Source organism: Callithrix jacchus, chromosome 2 (assembly GCF_049354715.1).
Source record: "Callithrix jacchus isolate 240 chromosome 2, calJac240_pri, whole genome shotgun sequence".
Classification (NCBI taxonomy): domain Eukaryota; kingdom Metazoa; phylum Chordata; class Mammalia; order Primates; family Cebidae; genus Callithrix; species Callithrix jacchus.
In genome coordinates, this window is record NC_133503.1 from 36321802 (window position 1) to 36336584 (window position 14783).

The window sequence follows — 14783 nt, forward strand, 5'->3', positions numbered from 1 at the left end:
TGGGCAACAGAGAGAGACTCCATCTCAAAAAGAGGAAAAAAAAAAAACCATAGGTACTTTTTCCTAGCAGTGTCATTTTCCCTCCCTGCTGAAACATAGTGTTATTAGTAGAAAAACAAGCTTAAACAGTGCATATTTGAATAACCTTTCAAATCCATTTTGGGAGAACTGAATAGAGAGACTGAAATAAGGAATCAAAGCTTCCTTTTTGGATATCCTATAATTAAGTTAAAAGTTAAAAAGATGAAATTTTAAAAATGGGTTTTTTTCCGACAGTCTCACTCTGCCACCCAGGCTAGAGTACAGTGATGCAATCTTGGCTCACTGCAGCCTCTGCCTTCTGGGATCAAGAGATTCTCCTGCCTCTGCCTCCCAAATAGTTGGGATAACAGGCACGCACCACCACACCCAGCTAATTTTTGTATTTTTAGCAGAGATGGGGTTTCACTATGTTGGCCAGGCTGGTCTTGAACTCCTGACCTCAAGTGATCCACCTGCCTCAGTCTCCCAGAGTGCTGGGATTACAGGCATGAGCCACTGTACTCAGCCCAAAATTTAGTTTATACACAGTTTATTTTGATTGTATGTATTTTCATTAAAACAAAATATCTATGTAACAACATAGACTTTATAACAAAGTTTTTATTGAGCATTTATAAACAATATATGATATTTACAAGACAGACTATGAAGCACCTTGTTTTCCCATTTCTGAACCCTTGATTTTCTTGTCCTACTCACACTAAACATCTCATAACAGAAACAGCCTGTTAAAGAAAAAAAAAATGGTCATCATTTTCCAGATTCTAAGCTCCCTGAGGCAACAGATGGATTTTTGTTTGTTTTTTAGAAATGGGATCTCCCTATGTGGCCTAGGCTACAGTGCAGGGACTATTCACAGACACCATCATAGACACTGCAGCCTCAAACTCCTGGCCTCAAGCAGTCCTCTCCTCTTAGCCTCCTGGGTAGCTGGGACTACGCGCATATGCCACCAAACCTAAAGACGGATTTCTTTTTTTTTTTTTCTGAGATAAGGTCTCACTTGGTCACCCAGGCTGAAGTGCTGGAGTGCAGTAATACAATCATAGCTCAATGCAGTCTTGAACTCCTGGGCTCAAGAAGTCCTCCTGCTTCAGAATCCTGAGTAATGAGGACTACAGGTACATGCTGCCATGCCCAGGTCATTTTTGAAAAATTATGGATTTTTGAAAAATTTTCTCATAGCACCTAGTCCAGTGGTGTTGCCCACCATAAGCATTAAAAAGTAAAAAATATATTAAATTTGATTAAATATTAATCCTTTGAACTTAACACATTGTCTTGCTTTAAAATTACTATAATACTTATGAATTTACTACTACTTTTTAAAAAACTACTACTTTTGTTTTGTTTTTTTCGTTTGTTTTGAGACAGGGTCTGGCTCTGTTGCCTGGGCTGGAGAGCAGTGGTATGATCACAGCTCACTGCAGCTTGATTTCCCAGGCCCAAGCAATCTTCCCACTTCAGCCTCCTGAGTAGATGCGACTACAGGCACATGCCACCATGACTGGCTTGTTTTTGTATTTTTTTGTAGAGATAGGGCTTTATCACATTGGCCAGGCTGGTCTTGAACTACTGGGCTTAAGGGATCTGCCTGCCTCAGCCTCCCAAAGTGTTGGGATTACAGGCATGAGCCACCACACCAGGCCAAAAAACTACTACTTTTGAACAAAGATTAACTTAAATTCTTAGAATACTTCTCAGCTGGACTTTCTCATTTCACCATTATTCTTTTTATGTCTAACAGATGGAGGTACTCTACTTCTAATACCAACTCCCCTTGGCACTGGGGATTTCTTGGTGTTTACCGAAATGGGGGATATATTTTCACTTTATCAAAATCAAAATCTGAAACCAAAAACAAGTTCATTGACCTTCGACTGAACAACTGGATCACAAGAGGGACCAGAGTTATTTTTATTGATTTTTCCTTATATAATGCTAATGTAAATCTGTTTTGTATTATCAGGTGAGTGACTCAAAATTTTTTTGTTTTTCATAGACAGTGGTCAATGGCCTACAAAACTTCTTTATTAGTACAGTTGACCCTTGAACAACATGAGTTTGAACTATACAGGTTCCACTTAGATATGGATTTTTTTCAGTAAATATATTGGAAAATTTGGGGGACCTTTGTGACAATTTGAAAAATAATTCCCAAACCATGTAGCCTAGAAATACTGAAAATTAAGAAAAAGGTATGTTATGAATGAATAAAATGCATGTACTCATCTATCACTTACTATCATGAAATATATACAAATCTATTATAAGAAGTTAAAATTTGTCAAAAACTTATGCACACAAACATGTGTCACCATTTGTAGTCAAGAAAAATGTAAACAAATATAAAGATGCAATACTAAATCATAACTGTGTAAAATTAACTAGAGTACACACTGTACTACTATAATAATTTTGTAGCCATCTCCTGTTGCTATTACAGTGAACTCTAGTGTTGTATCCATTTAAAGTGTCCTGTGATGCTCACCACCTTCACATAAGCAGTTCATCTCTCCAGTAAATTGCATATCTCAGAAAAAAAGTGATCTCTCATAGTTCTTGTGTGTTTTTTATCACATTTAGTGCAATACCATGAACCTTTAATAACACCATGGGACCCATACAAAGTGCCGCTAGTGATACTGGGGATGCTCCCGTGAAGCAGAGAAGTGTCATGACATTACAAGAGAAAGTTGAATTACTTGTTATGTATCATAAATTGATGTCTGCAGCTAAAGTTGCCCACTATTTCAAGATAAAAATAATCCAGAGACTAAAGATCATTGCCCTGGGTGTAGAGGGAGGGAAAGAAAATTCATGAAGCCATCACTGCAGCTATGCCAGCAGGTGTGAAAACTTTGCTTTTTGCAAAATTCCTTCTTATTTCATTGAAAATGCAGCTTGTGTGTGAATGCAGGATTGCTATAAGAAAGGCATACCTTTAGATTCTAATATTTAAGAAAAGCAAAGTCATTGTGTGGCCACTGGTAAAAGGAAAGTGAAGGATCTAAAGTTGGAGAATTTAATGCCACCAAAGGTTGGTTTGAAACTTTTAAAAAGAGGTTTGACTTTTTAAAATGTCAAGATAGCAGAAGTAGCTTTTGCCAACCAAATGACAGTTGACAATATAGCAGATGTCATTATGAAAATTATTGAGGAGAAATGATATCTGCCTGAACAGGTTTTTAATGCAGACAGAAATGCCCTATTCTGGGGGGGGAAAAAGCCGAAAAGAACATTTATTAGGAAGAGAAGCAAGCACAAGGATTAGAGGCAGGAAGAAATAGGCCAACTCTACTGTTTTGTGCAAATGAAGGTCGGGTTTATCATCAGGACTACCCTTATCTATAAAACTGCTAACTCCCTAACCTTGAAGGGAAAAGATAAACACCAGCTTCCAATCTTTTGGTTGTACAAGAAAGCCTGGACAACGAAAACTCTTTCTCTGGATTGGTTCCATTGATGCTTTTTCTGGTGGTTCACTTACCCCCAAACACAACATCTCCAATTCAGCCTCTAGATCAGGGGATCATGAGGACTTTCAAGGCTCATAACACACAGTACTTTACACCATAGAAAGGATTGTCGACACTACAGAAGAGAACCCCAACAGACATTGTGAAAGTGTGAAAGGATTCCATTATTGAAGATGCCGTCATTGTTATTTTAAAAAAGCCGTGAAGCCATCAAACCTGAAACAATAAATTCCCACTGGAGAAAATTGTATTCAGATGTGCATGACTTCACAGGATTCATGACAGAGACAATCAAAGGAATTATGAAAGAAATGTGGAGGATATGGCAAAGAAAATGTGGGAGGGTGAAGGGTTTCAGGTTACTGGTCATGGAGAAATCAAGAGCTAATAGACACCACACCAGAGGAATTAACAGAATATGCCTTGATGGAGATGGGGCTTCCAAACCAGTGCCAGATGATGAGAAAGAAAACGCAGAAGCAGAACAGAAAACAAATGGATATTAGACATCTAGAGAAGGTTTCCAATTATTCAAGACTGCTTTTGACTTCTTTTATGACACAGACCCTTCGATGATACAGGCATGGAAACTAAAGCAAAGGGTGGAAGGACTGGTACTGTGTAGAAACATTTTTCAGAAAGAAATTGCTATGTCAAATCTGTAAAGTTTCACTGAATGCACTTGCCTCCCTTGCCTCCCTTTCCACCTCCTCCACCTCTTCTGCCTCTGCCACCCCTGAGACAGCAAGATCCAGCCTTCCTCTTCCCCCTCTTCCTCCTCAGCCTACTCAGTATGAAGGTGACTAGGATAAAGATCATTATGAAGACCCACTTAATGAATAGTAAATATATTTTCTTTTCCATATTTTTTTTTTTTCCGAGTCTGAGTGTCGCTCTGTTGCCCAGGCTAGAGTGCAGTGAGCTTGGCCTGGCATAAATCAATTAGCATGGTCCAGGTTAGGGAGGTGACCTGAGGTAACCCAATCAGCCTAACGGGAATAATTTTTTTTCTCTTTGGTTGGTGCTGTCTCCTTACTGCCATCAATGACATATAATCACAGCTGCTGCTTGAACACAATCATTTTGGGGAAGCATAACATATGGCTAACACAGAGGGCAAAACTGAAACTATCTCAAAGAAATGGAGCTAGCTCCATGAACTTACCACAAAGGGTGTCTGCTGTATCTCTGAAACTGCTGCTATGTGACAGAAATAAATTTATTGTTTAAGCCAATTTAAGTTGGGGTTTTGGGTTATAACCAAAAGCCTCCTAAACGATTCAGAGGTAAAGAGCTGAGACCCAAGTTAGGTCTTGTATTTAGCTTTTGCTAGGTAACAAGCCATCCCCAAGTGTAGTGGCTTACAATAAATACTTCTCATGTGTTTACAGAGTTCAGTTGATCCAGCTGGGCTTGAGTGATCTCTGTTAGGCTTGCCAGTATAGCTGCCATTTGGCAGGATTCACATGTGCATCTGTGAGTTAGTTCTGCTCTACATGTATCTCATCCTTCTCCTGGGTCCAAGTTAGTCCAGGCATGTCCTTCTGACGGCAGTTGTAGAGGTCTCAAAGAGCAAGTTCTAATGTACAAACTCATTTCAAGTTTCTGCTTGCATCATATATGTTAACATCCCATTGGCCAAAGCAATTCCCATGATTGAGTCTAGCATCAAGGGCTAGGGGAGTGCACCCTTTCCTAGGTGACAGGCCAGGCAAAAAGATGCAAAGAACTGGAGCCATTTTTGCAATATACCGCAGGCTCTAACATTTTTGGGATGCTGGCTGCTATCACACATTGAAATTTAAATTGTTCATTCTTGAGACAAAAATGAGTTACTTATAAAGAAGCCATGCTGAAAGGAAACCAACAGATTTTAATAATCTGATTAGAGGAGGAAAGTATTAAGACTAAATGATAACTCTGTAGCTGCATAAAGAAATGAGACTATATATTAAGCAATATAAAACTAACATATTGTATGTAATCTCCATGTTCCTAAATTTTGAAATAATAAAACAATGTGATGTTGCTTTTTCATATTGACAGAACTACATTTTTTAAATTTTTAATTTTTTTAATTTTCAATTTTTTTTATTTTTTTGAGATGGAGTCTAGCTCTGTCACCCAGGCTGGAGTGTAGTGGCGTGATCTTGGCTCACTACAACCTCTGCCTCCCAGGTTCAAGCAATTCTACTGCCTCAGCCTCCTGAGTAGCTGGGATTACAGGCACACACCACCACACCCAGCTAGTTTTTGTATTTTTAGTAGAGGTGGGGTTTCACCATGCTGGCCAGGCTGGTCTCGTACTCCTGACCTCAGGCAATCCACCCACCTCAGCCTCCCAAAGTGCTGGGATTACAGGAGTGAGCCACCATGCTCAGCCTATGTTATATTTATTTTAAACTATATGACTTTAATCTCAGCACAAGCATGAACAAATTAAAAACCTTAATAAGGGTTTATACCTCCTTCATTGGTGGGTTCAGATGTGAGGGGTTGAGATGTTTTTTTAAATTCAATATATAATTGATCTTTGAAGAACATGGGAGTCAGAATCAAGCACTAGCAAAAGATTACTGTGATTGGATCTAATCACAGTAATCATACAATGCAATTACATACAGTATGCCTGGGGATTTAATCAGCTTTCCCTAAGTGAACTGGGGATGGGTGAAACACTGAATATAATTAGGATTCTGTTAGAAAAAAGGATAATGACTGCTAGAGAGACCAACAACAGCATCTGCCATACACCATGTAATACTATTCCATAAAAAAAAAACAAGATCATATCCTTTGCAGGGACATGGATGGAGCTGGAGGCCATCATCCTTAGCAAACTAACAGAGTAACAGAAAACCAAATACCACATGTTCTCATAAGTGGGAGCTAACTAATGAGAACACATGGACAGAAAAGGGGGAACAACAGACACTGGGGCCTACTTGACGGAGGAGGGTGGGAAGAGGAAGAGATTCAGGAAAAAACTGTCAGGGAGTATACTTAGTACCCAAGTGACAAAATAATCTGTACACCAAACCCCCAAGTCACAAGTTTACCTCATAACAAACCTGCACATGTACCCCTGAACCTAAAAGTTACATTATTTTAATATCAGTGAATCACTTTTATCTCATAAATCTTACATTTTTTCTGAATGGAATATGGAATTGGAGTTTAGGGGATTTTGCTTCCTGTGCAACAGGGAGAGTGAAACACACCATGGCCTTTAAACTTTGTAAAAAGGAATAAAACAAATGAACTGCCTTAAGCAGCCAATGGATATTATACGTTTTATTTTAAAGTTATCTTCTCTCAGAGAAACAGAGCTTTTTACCAACTTCACTCACCCTTTCCAACAGTCCTGATCAGGATGAAGTGAAGAGTACAAATTGTTTTTATGTTCTAAACAAGAATGGAAGCATTGAGGTAACTGGCTTTTAGTCATATGAAGAAGCCTTCGTAATATCAGTTAAGTCTAGATTTCCTCTCTGAAGGTTTTACGCTTATTCTATGTTACCTTTTAAACTGTTATTTTTTAGAAACTTCAGCAGATTTTGAAAGTGTTAACTGGCGTATCTAATCAGTAGTCATATAGAAGCATATTACTTACACCTTATCCATTTATTTTCATTTTTGTGCAAGTATCAGGCAAACTAAACAATATTGTTTATTTTCCCTTTTTTGTTTATTAGTCTACACTTCAGATCATAACACTGAGTTTCTTTCACTTCACTCACTACCTCGTATGTGTAAGATGTCAGTTTTATTTGTTAACTGAGGTTTTGTTTTTGTTGTTTTGGCAGAACCTTATAATGGTACCAATAAAATTTGCTAATATCTTTATGTAGGAATTGTAATATTGTGATAGAAATGCTGGTTCCTTAAATTACCATGAATTCTTAATTATCAGAAGTTGTGGAGAACACCAGAGATACAGTGAACAACCTCAAAATCTTTTCATATGTCGTGTTGAAATTAATTTGTATACTTCCGTTTTTACATAGATCTTTGTATCCAGCATCCAGCAGAAAACATTTGCTTTAGAATATGTGACCTTGACATTTAGAAGCAAGAAGCATTTCTGATCATCTTAAAGAGGGAGAATTTATGTCCTCCCTCTGAAGTATTCAAAAATTATGTATATTGGGGAAGAGTTCTAACTAATAACAGTAACTAACAGTATAGCATTTTCTTGAACATATTATTCTCCTATGGACATAATTTATATTCCCAGTTATGAACAAGCAAGCTGAATACAAAATAGAATGAATGTCTGGAAAAAAATCACAGCTTGCTTTCTCCTTTACATTGGTCTTTGACCACTGTGAATATTCAGGTAGAGAAAAAGTGGAGCCACTATGAAATAAGTAAATCTAGAAGACGCTTAAATTGAACCCATTTCCCCAAGGAAACATATTTTATACAAAAAAACTGATTATTATTAAAGTATACATAATCATTGATTGAAAATTTCACATTAAGTACTGAAATATAAATGCTTGAAATGAACAGTTACTTTCACAAACCTGATTTTACAGATTGGTGGCAGAATTCTCCGCAACTGGAGGAATAATTACTTCATGGCAGTTTTACTCTGTGAAGCTCCTCAGATATGTTAGCTACTATGATTATTTTATTGCTTCCTGTGAAATCACATTTTGTATTTTCCTTTTTGTATTCACAACACAAGAAGTCAAAAAAATAAAAGAATTTAAGTCTAACTATTTCAAAAGTATTTGGAACTGGCTAGAACTGCTCCTTTTGCTGGTGAGTATATATTCATGTGTATGGTTGAAGGGGATCACATCTGAACCTACCAGTGGAGATGTGAAAACACAGAATCTTCTATTCATCCAGAACTTATTTTGAAAGCTACAAGTGTCAAACTTAAAATGAACTGGAATAGTATTAATAATGGTGTGCCTCCAAAGGGGAGAAATCTATTTTTTTCTGATTTGGTCCTTGGGAGGGTCAACATAAACCTACAGGGAAAGGTGATTTCAGAAATATTACACTTTAATGTGCACAGTAGGTCTTCCTACCTCTCAAAAAATGTATTACTTACAGGGCCTTGAGTTTCACCAATCATGGGTCTGTTGGGGCAAGGTTGTTTAAAATGATCTATGTTGCCTAAATCTGTTTTCCTCCTCGTAATGAATTTTGAAAAAATAGACAAAAGGCAAGGCTAAGCACAATACTGACAGAGGTGAGCAGCCAGAGGGGCCCTTGTGGGTCCAGAGGGCACCAGGATTGAGGAAATTGTCCCCGAAAGTAACACCAAAGACTTATCAGTTCTAGTCAATGGAATATAATGAAATAAACAGATTTAGGCAGGCCGAGACAAATGTTAAGAGCTTGCTCTTAGGAACAAAGAACCAATGTTTCTGATTTGCAATCTGATCTTTCACCATTATTGGCCCTTAATTACAGCCAATCAAGTACTTAAACCATATTTCCCAAAACCAGATGGAAAGTTTCTGAGAGTCACAAAGTAAGCCACCTACGTCTCTGGTATCCCCACTAATGTCTTAAAAAGGACATAGCGCCGGGCGCGGTGGCTCAAGTCTGTAATCCCAGCACTTTGGGAGGCCAAGGCGGGTGGATCACCTTGAGATCGAGACCATCCTGGTCAACACGGTGAAACCCCATCTCTACTAAAAATACAAAAAATTAGCTGGGCACGGTGGCACGTGCCTGTAATCCCAGCTACTCAGGAGGCTGAAGCAGGAGAATTGCCTGAACCCAGGAGGCGGAGGTTGCGGTGAGCCGAGATCGCGCCATTGCACTCCAGCCTGGGTAACAAGAGCGAAACTCCGTCTCAAAAAAAAAAGGGGGGACAGAGCATTAAATGTTTATCTGAGCATTTCAGGAAAGGAAAGTCAAAGAAAAATTTTCATGTCAGTTATAAAGCTCTGATAGCTAAAATAACCTGGTTCTGAAATCCTCTCTTAAAGGAGTGTTAAAGGGTTCCAGAAGGTTTTATTTTTTGTAATTGGAAATTGTTTTTCTTGTAGTATTACACGGTAGAAAATGTTTAGCTTTTAGGTATTATGCAGAGCAGAAATCCTTATGATCTCAGAGTTACATAATCTTTTTATACATTTATGTTTTATGACTCAAAAAAAAGATTTAGATAGGTTAGAATGGCAAGCAATTAATGTTTTTCTACTTCATAATAATTAATGCTACCTTAAACTTGTATAAGTTGAGGGTAGTTTCCATTTTATATAAAAGCATATGTCCTATCTTTCTCTCCCTCTTTATTAAACTTTTGATAAACTTTTTTGTGTGCTTTCTCATAGGCTGTAAGATATTTAGAGGTAGAGATATTCTCTAATTTAACCCTTCTTATTTTCCCATTTAGTTATGTTTTGTGGCTGTTTCCTTCAACATATACTGTAATATACAAATTTTTCTCTTACTTGGACAGCTGTTGAAAAGTACTGAAAAATATTCAGATTTCTATTTTCTTGCATATTGGCACATTTATTACAACAATATAATTGCTATTACCATCTTTTTTGCATGGATAAAGGTATTTATATTTTATTATATTAGATAACACAACAGTGCAATAGCTAATGAAAAATTAAAAAGCCATGGGGAAAAATGATTTTCTTAACTATTAAGTAATTTTAAAAGTAGTTTGGGCTGGGTGCAGTGGCTCATACCTGTACCCCTAGCACTTTGGGAGGCCAAGGCAGGTGGATCACTTGACTCCAGGAGTTCTAGACCAGCCTGGGAAACACAGTGAAACCCCATCTCTACAAAAAATACCAAAAAAAATTAGTTGGGTTTGGTGGTGCACACCTGTAGTCCCAGCTACTCTGGAGGCTGAGGAGGGAGGATCCCTTGAGCCCAGGAGGTGGAGGTTACAGTGAGCTGTGATCTCCCACTGCATTCCAGCCTGGGTGACCAAAAAAAAAAAACAACTTTGGCTTTGTAATGATTGCTGGCAAATCCTCAAACACTCATGATTATCAGTAAGTATCTCCTGCAATTAAAAGCAGAATTTTTCTGAAATTAATTTATTCTAAGTAATTATAATCTTTGATATTCTCCTATTTCAATTAACTTTGTTCTTTTTCAGATATTCAAATTTATAAGCTTCAATAAGACAATGTCTCAACTGTCATCAACCTTGTCACGTTGTATTAAAGACATAGTAGGATTTGCCGTCATGTTTTTTATAATATTCTTTGCTTATGCCCAGTTAGGATTTCTTGTTTTTGGATCACAAGTTGATGATTTTTCCACTTTTCAGAATTCCATGTAAGCTCTTATTATAAATGTAATTATATCTTCTATATTTTCTAAGAAAAAATGGAAAGTTCTAACCTTCTATGATAAGTAGTAATATAAGCTTTAATATATTTATATTTAGTTTGATTTTTTTTTTTTTTGAGACAAGGTCTTGCTTTGTCACCTAAGCTAGCGTGCAGTGATGTCATCATAGCTCATTGCAGCCTCAAACTTCTGGACTCAAATGGTCCTCAGCCTCCCAAGTAACTAGGACTAAGTGTGCACCACCACACCTGGTTGATTTTTTTATTGTTATTTTTTTGTATCGGGGGGGTCTCATCATGTTGCACAGGCTGGTTTTAAACTTTGAAATGCTAGGATTACAGGCATGAGCCACCACGCCTGGCTGTTATTTTCTTTGATGGCTAAATATCTGTCACACTCAAATTAGGATTTGGCATTGAAGGAACCAAATGGATTATGTTATCCATTTTTAAGCTATTACTGGGTCAGGTTAGAAAAATAATTTTTCATTTTGGCCAGGCATGGTGGCTCACGCCTGTAATCCTAGCACTTTGGGAGGCCAAGGTGGGTGGATCACCTGAGGTCAGGAGGTCAAGACCAGCCTGGCCATCATGGTGAAACCCCATTTAAAAAAAAAAAAATAGAAAAATAGTTTTTCATTTTTCATTGGAAGTGACAATTTTACCTAAAATAATGGAAATTGGCCTCCATGTCTCTATAGTATTTATTCTCTGGGCAAAAGATATCTTTTTTTATTTCTTTTTTGGGACAGGGTCTCACTCTGTCACCCAGGTTGGAGTGCAATGACGTGATCACAGCTCACTGCAGCCTCAAACTCCTGGGCTCAAGCAATCCTCCCACCTCAGCCTCTCGAGTAGCTGGGCATGCCACCACACCCAGCTAATTTTTGTATTTTTTGTAGAGATGGGGTTTTGCCATGCTGCCCAGGCTGGTCTTGAACTCCTGAGCTCAAGAGATCCTCCTGCCTTGGCCTCTCAAAAGTGCTGGAATTACACCCAGCCACGACACCCAGCCACTAGAAATCTTAAATGTTTTCTTTACAGGACTCCATCTTAATATTTTTATTGATATTGACCTAATTGTCCTTTGCTAATCTGCCAAGCATGTATTTTTAAAACAGGTTTAGGCTGGGTGCCATTACACCTATAATCCCAGCATTTAGGATAATATAACTCTTTATGCTGAGGTGTCATGGTGCTGTTTTCAGGTTGCAAAAAAGAAACAAATGGATAAACTAAGCTCCAATTAAGAAAAGACACATCGTATTTGGAGCCTCCAGTTCTTATGAGATTATAACCATTCAGTAAATGCTTCAGTTTTTGTCATTCTTATTATTCTTTACAGAGCAGAAGTATCTTAACACTTTCCTCATAGAAAAGGGCTGAGTGGAAGGTTTAGTTACTAAGCTAATTTCTGGAGAGGAGAAAAGAATGAGAAATTGTTCCTTTACCTTTTTTTTACAAAATAGCAACTCAAAGATCATGGCAGAAACACTAAAATATATTCTCCTATGCCAGAAAAAATATTTAATTTGTGGTGAGACTTGGTTTCCTTCCAATTCATTATTTTCTCTATCTTATGTAGGAAAGCATTACAAACCAGTATTAAAAGCAAGATAAATACTTTAAGTATGATTTGGTCAGGTCTTAGCTAGGTACCAAGGATGGAACCTCGGATAACTCTGAGTCCTAGAACTCCAATATCCCATTTCTTTGAATGCTTTTTCTTCCTTCATTATAGATAGTTGTCTACTCCATTTATGTAATTGGCAAAAGCAGTAAGGGACAAGCAGCCTTTCTCCCTTTTCACTGACCAATCACACAGAGTTATCAACATACAATTAAAAATTTTCTTCCACACACCTGTAATCCCAGCACTTTGGGAGGCCAAGGTAGGTGGATCACTTGACTTCAGGAGTTCAAAACCTACCTGGCCAATATGGTGAAACACCATCTCTACTAAAAATACAAAACTTAACCAGGCTCATGCCTGGCATATGTCTATAATCCCAGCTACTCATGAGGCTGATGTAGGAGAATCGCTTGAATCCAGGAGGTAGAGGTTGCAGTGAGCCAAGATCCTGCCACTGTACTCCAGCCTGTGTGACAAAAGTGAAACAATGTCTCAAAAAAAAACCTTCCAAATTTCCTCATAAAGAACACACACATAATTTAAACTGATGTTCCTGATATGTCTGGTGCACCATTGCAAATTAATGAGAATATAAAATAAGATTTTCAAGTTAGAAAATTGTAATTCTACTTGCTACTACTATGCTACTCAAAGTCTTAATTTCTTCATTTTCCATCTTTAAAATAAGAAAAAGAAGGTCTAAAATATTTTAAGTGGTATTTCATATCAAACCAGGGCATCAAAGAGGGTAAAATAAACCTTAGGATCATGTTGAGTATTATTACCAGAACTTATTTGAGACTAGCAAGTGACAAATTGTTGGCATTCCTGTTTTATCAGAATTTAAGAGTTGGTTAAGGCAAAAATTAAATACTGACATTAGAAAGTTTAGAGCTCTGGCCGGGCGCAGTGGCTCAAGCCTGTAATCCCAGCACTTTGGGAGGCCAAGGCCGGTGGATCACGAGGTCAAGAGATCAAGACCATCCTGGTCAACATGGTGAAACCCTGTCTCTACTAAAAATACAAAAAATTAGCTGGACATGGTGGCGCGTGCCTGTAATTCCAGCTACTCAGGAGGCTGAGGCAGGAGAATTGCCTGAACACAGGAGGCGGAGGTTGTGGTGAGCCAAGATCGCACCATTGCACTCCAGCCGGGGTAACAAGAGCGAAATTCCATCTCAAAAAAAAAAAAAAAGAAAGAAAGAAAGTTTAGAGCTCTTGGGTTTAAACTTTCTACAAACTGAAAAAATCACTTGTTGAACAAAGTCTAAGTTCTAATATTTAGAAGAGCACAGAGATGGCCGGCCAAGGAGGCCACTGCCAAAACCAGTTAGTAAACAAGTATCTCAGGTTCAAATGTTATAGGTGGACTGAGTGCAGTGGCTCATGCCTTTAATCCTGGCACTTTGGGAGGCCAAGGCAGGTGGATCACTTGAGGCCAGGAGTTTGAGACCTGCCTGGCCAACATGGTGAAACCCTGTCTCTACTATAAATACAAAAAAATTAGCAGGGCGTGGTGGTGCATGCCTGTAATCCCAGCTATTTGGGAGGCGAGGCAGGAGAATTGCTTGAACCTGGGAGGCAGAGGATGCAGTGAGCCGAGATAGCACCACAACACTCCGGCCTCGGTGACAGAGTGAGACTCTGTCTCAGAAAAAAAAAAAAAAAAGTTAGAGGTACACACTGAGTTCACATTCATTAAAACAGTCATTTCAGCCAGGCATGGTAACCCACACCTGTAATCTCAGCTCTTTGGGAGGCCGAGGCAGGTGGGTCACCTGAGGTCAGGAGTTCGAGACCAGCCTGGCCAATACGGTGAAACCCCATCTCTACCGAAAATACAAAAATTAGCTGTGCATGGAGGTGGGTGCCTGTAGTCCCAGCTACTCGGGAGGCTAAGGCAGGAGGCGGAGGTTGCAGTGAGCCAAGATCATGCCACTGCCCTCCAGCCTGGGCAACAGAGTGAGACTCTGTCTAAAAAAAAAAAAGCAGTCATTTCCTACATTACCTGTTCAGCTATTGAGGTACCTTAAGTCTTTTTTTTAGGGGAATTTTCTACAACCAATTTTACAGAACTCTGTACTAACATAATTAAAGTCAGAAAGCATATGCCAATGCTGCTAGATATCCTCCTAGAGACATTTGTAATCCCATTAGTTGTCATGTATGTACATAAGAGATAAATTTTCTAATGTTTTTCTTTCTTTTAATTAAAGATTTGCACAGTTTCGAATTGTTCTTGGAGATTTTAATTTTGCTGGTATTCAGCAAGCCAATCATATCTTGGGACCCATTTACTTTATCACTTTCATCTTTTTTGTGTTCTTTGTCCTGCTGGTA

General features: G+C 38.3%; 1 protein-coding gene across 11 annotated transcripts in view; it reads left to right on the forward strand.

Moving 5' to 3' along the window:
* The window catches only part of PKD2L2 (polycystin 2 like 2, transient receptor potential cation channel), a 44584-nt gene that overhangs the window by 9819 nt on the left and 19982 nt on the right, over positions 1–14783 (forward strand). For 8 of the 11 annotated variants that reach the window (XM_017967907.5, XM_035292124.3, XM_035292128.3 and 5 more), the window contains 5 exons: positions 1790–2011; positions 8063–8291; positions 9889–10059; positions 10615–10796; positions 14660–14780. In XM_017967907.5, the coding sequence (XP_017823396.2) occupies positions 1790–2011; positions 8063–8291; positions 9889–10059; positions 10615–10796; positions 14660–14780 (925 nt within the window). The remainder of the gene's footprint in view (positions 1–1789; positions 2012–8062; positions 8292–9888; positions 10060–10614; positions 10797–14659; positions 14781–14783) is intronic. The other 3 variants (XM_035292121.3, XM_078360017.1, XM_035292122.3) reach the window with 1 other exon arrangement.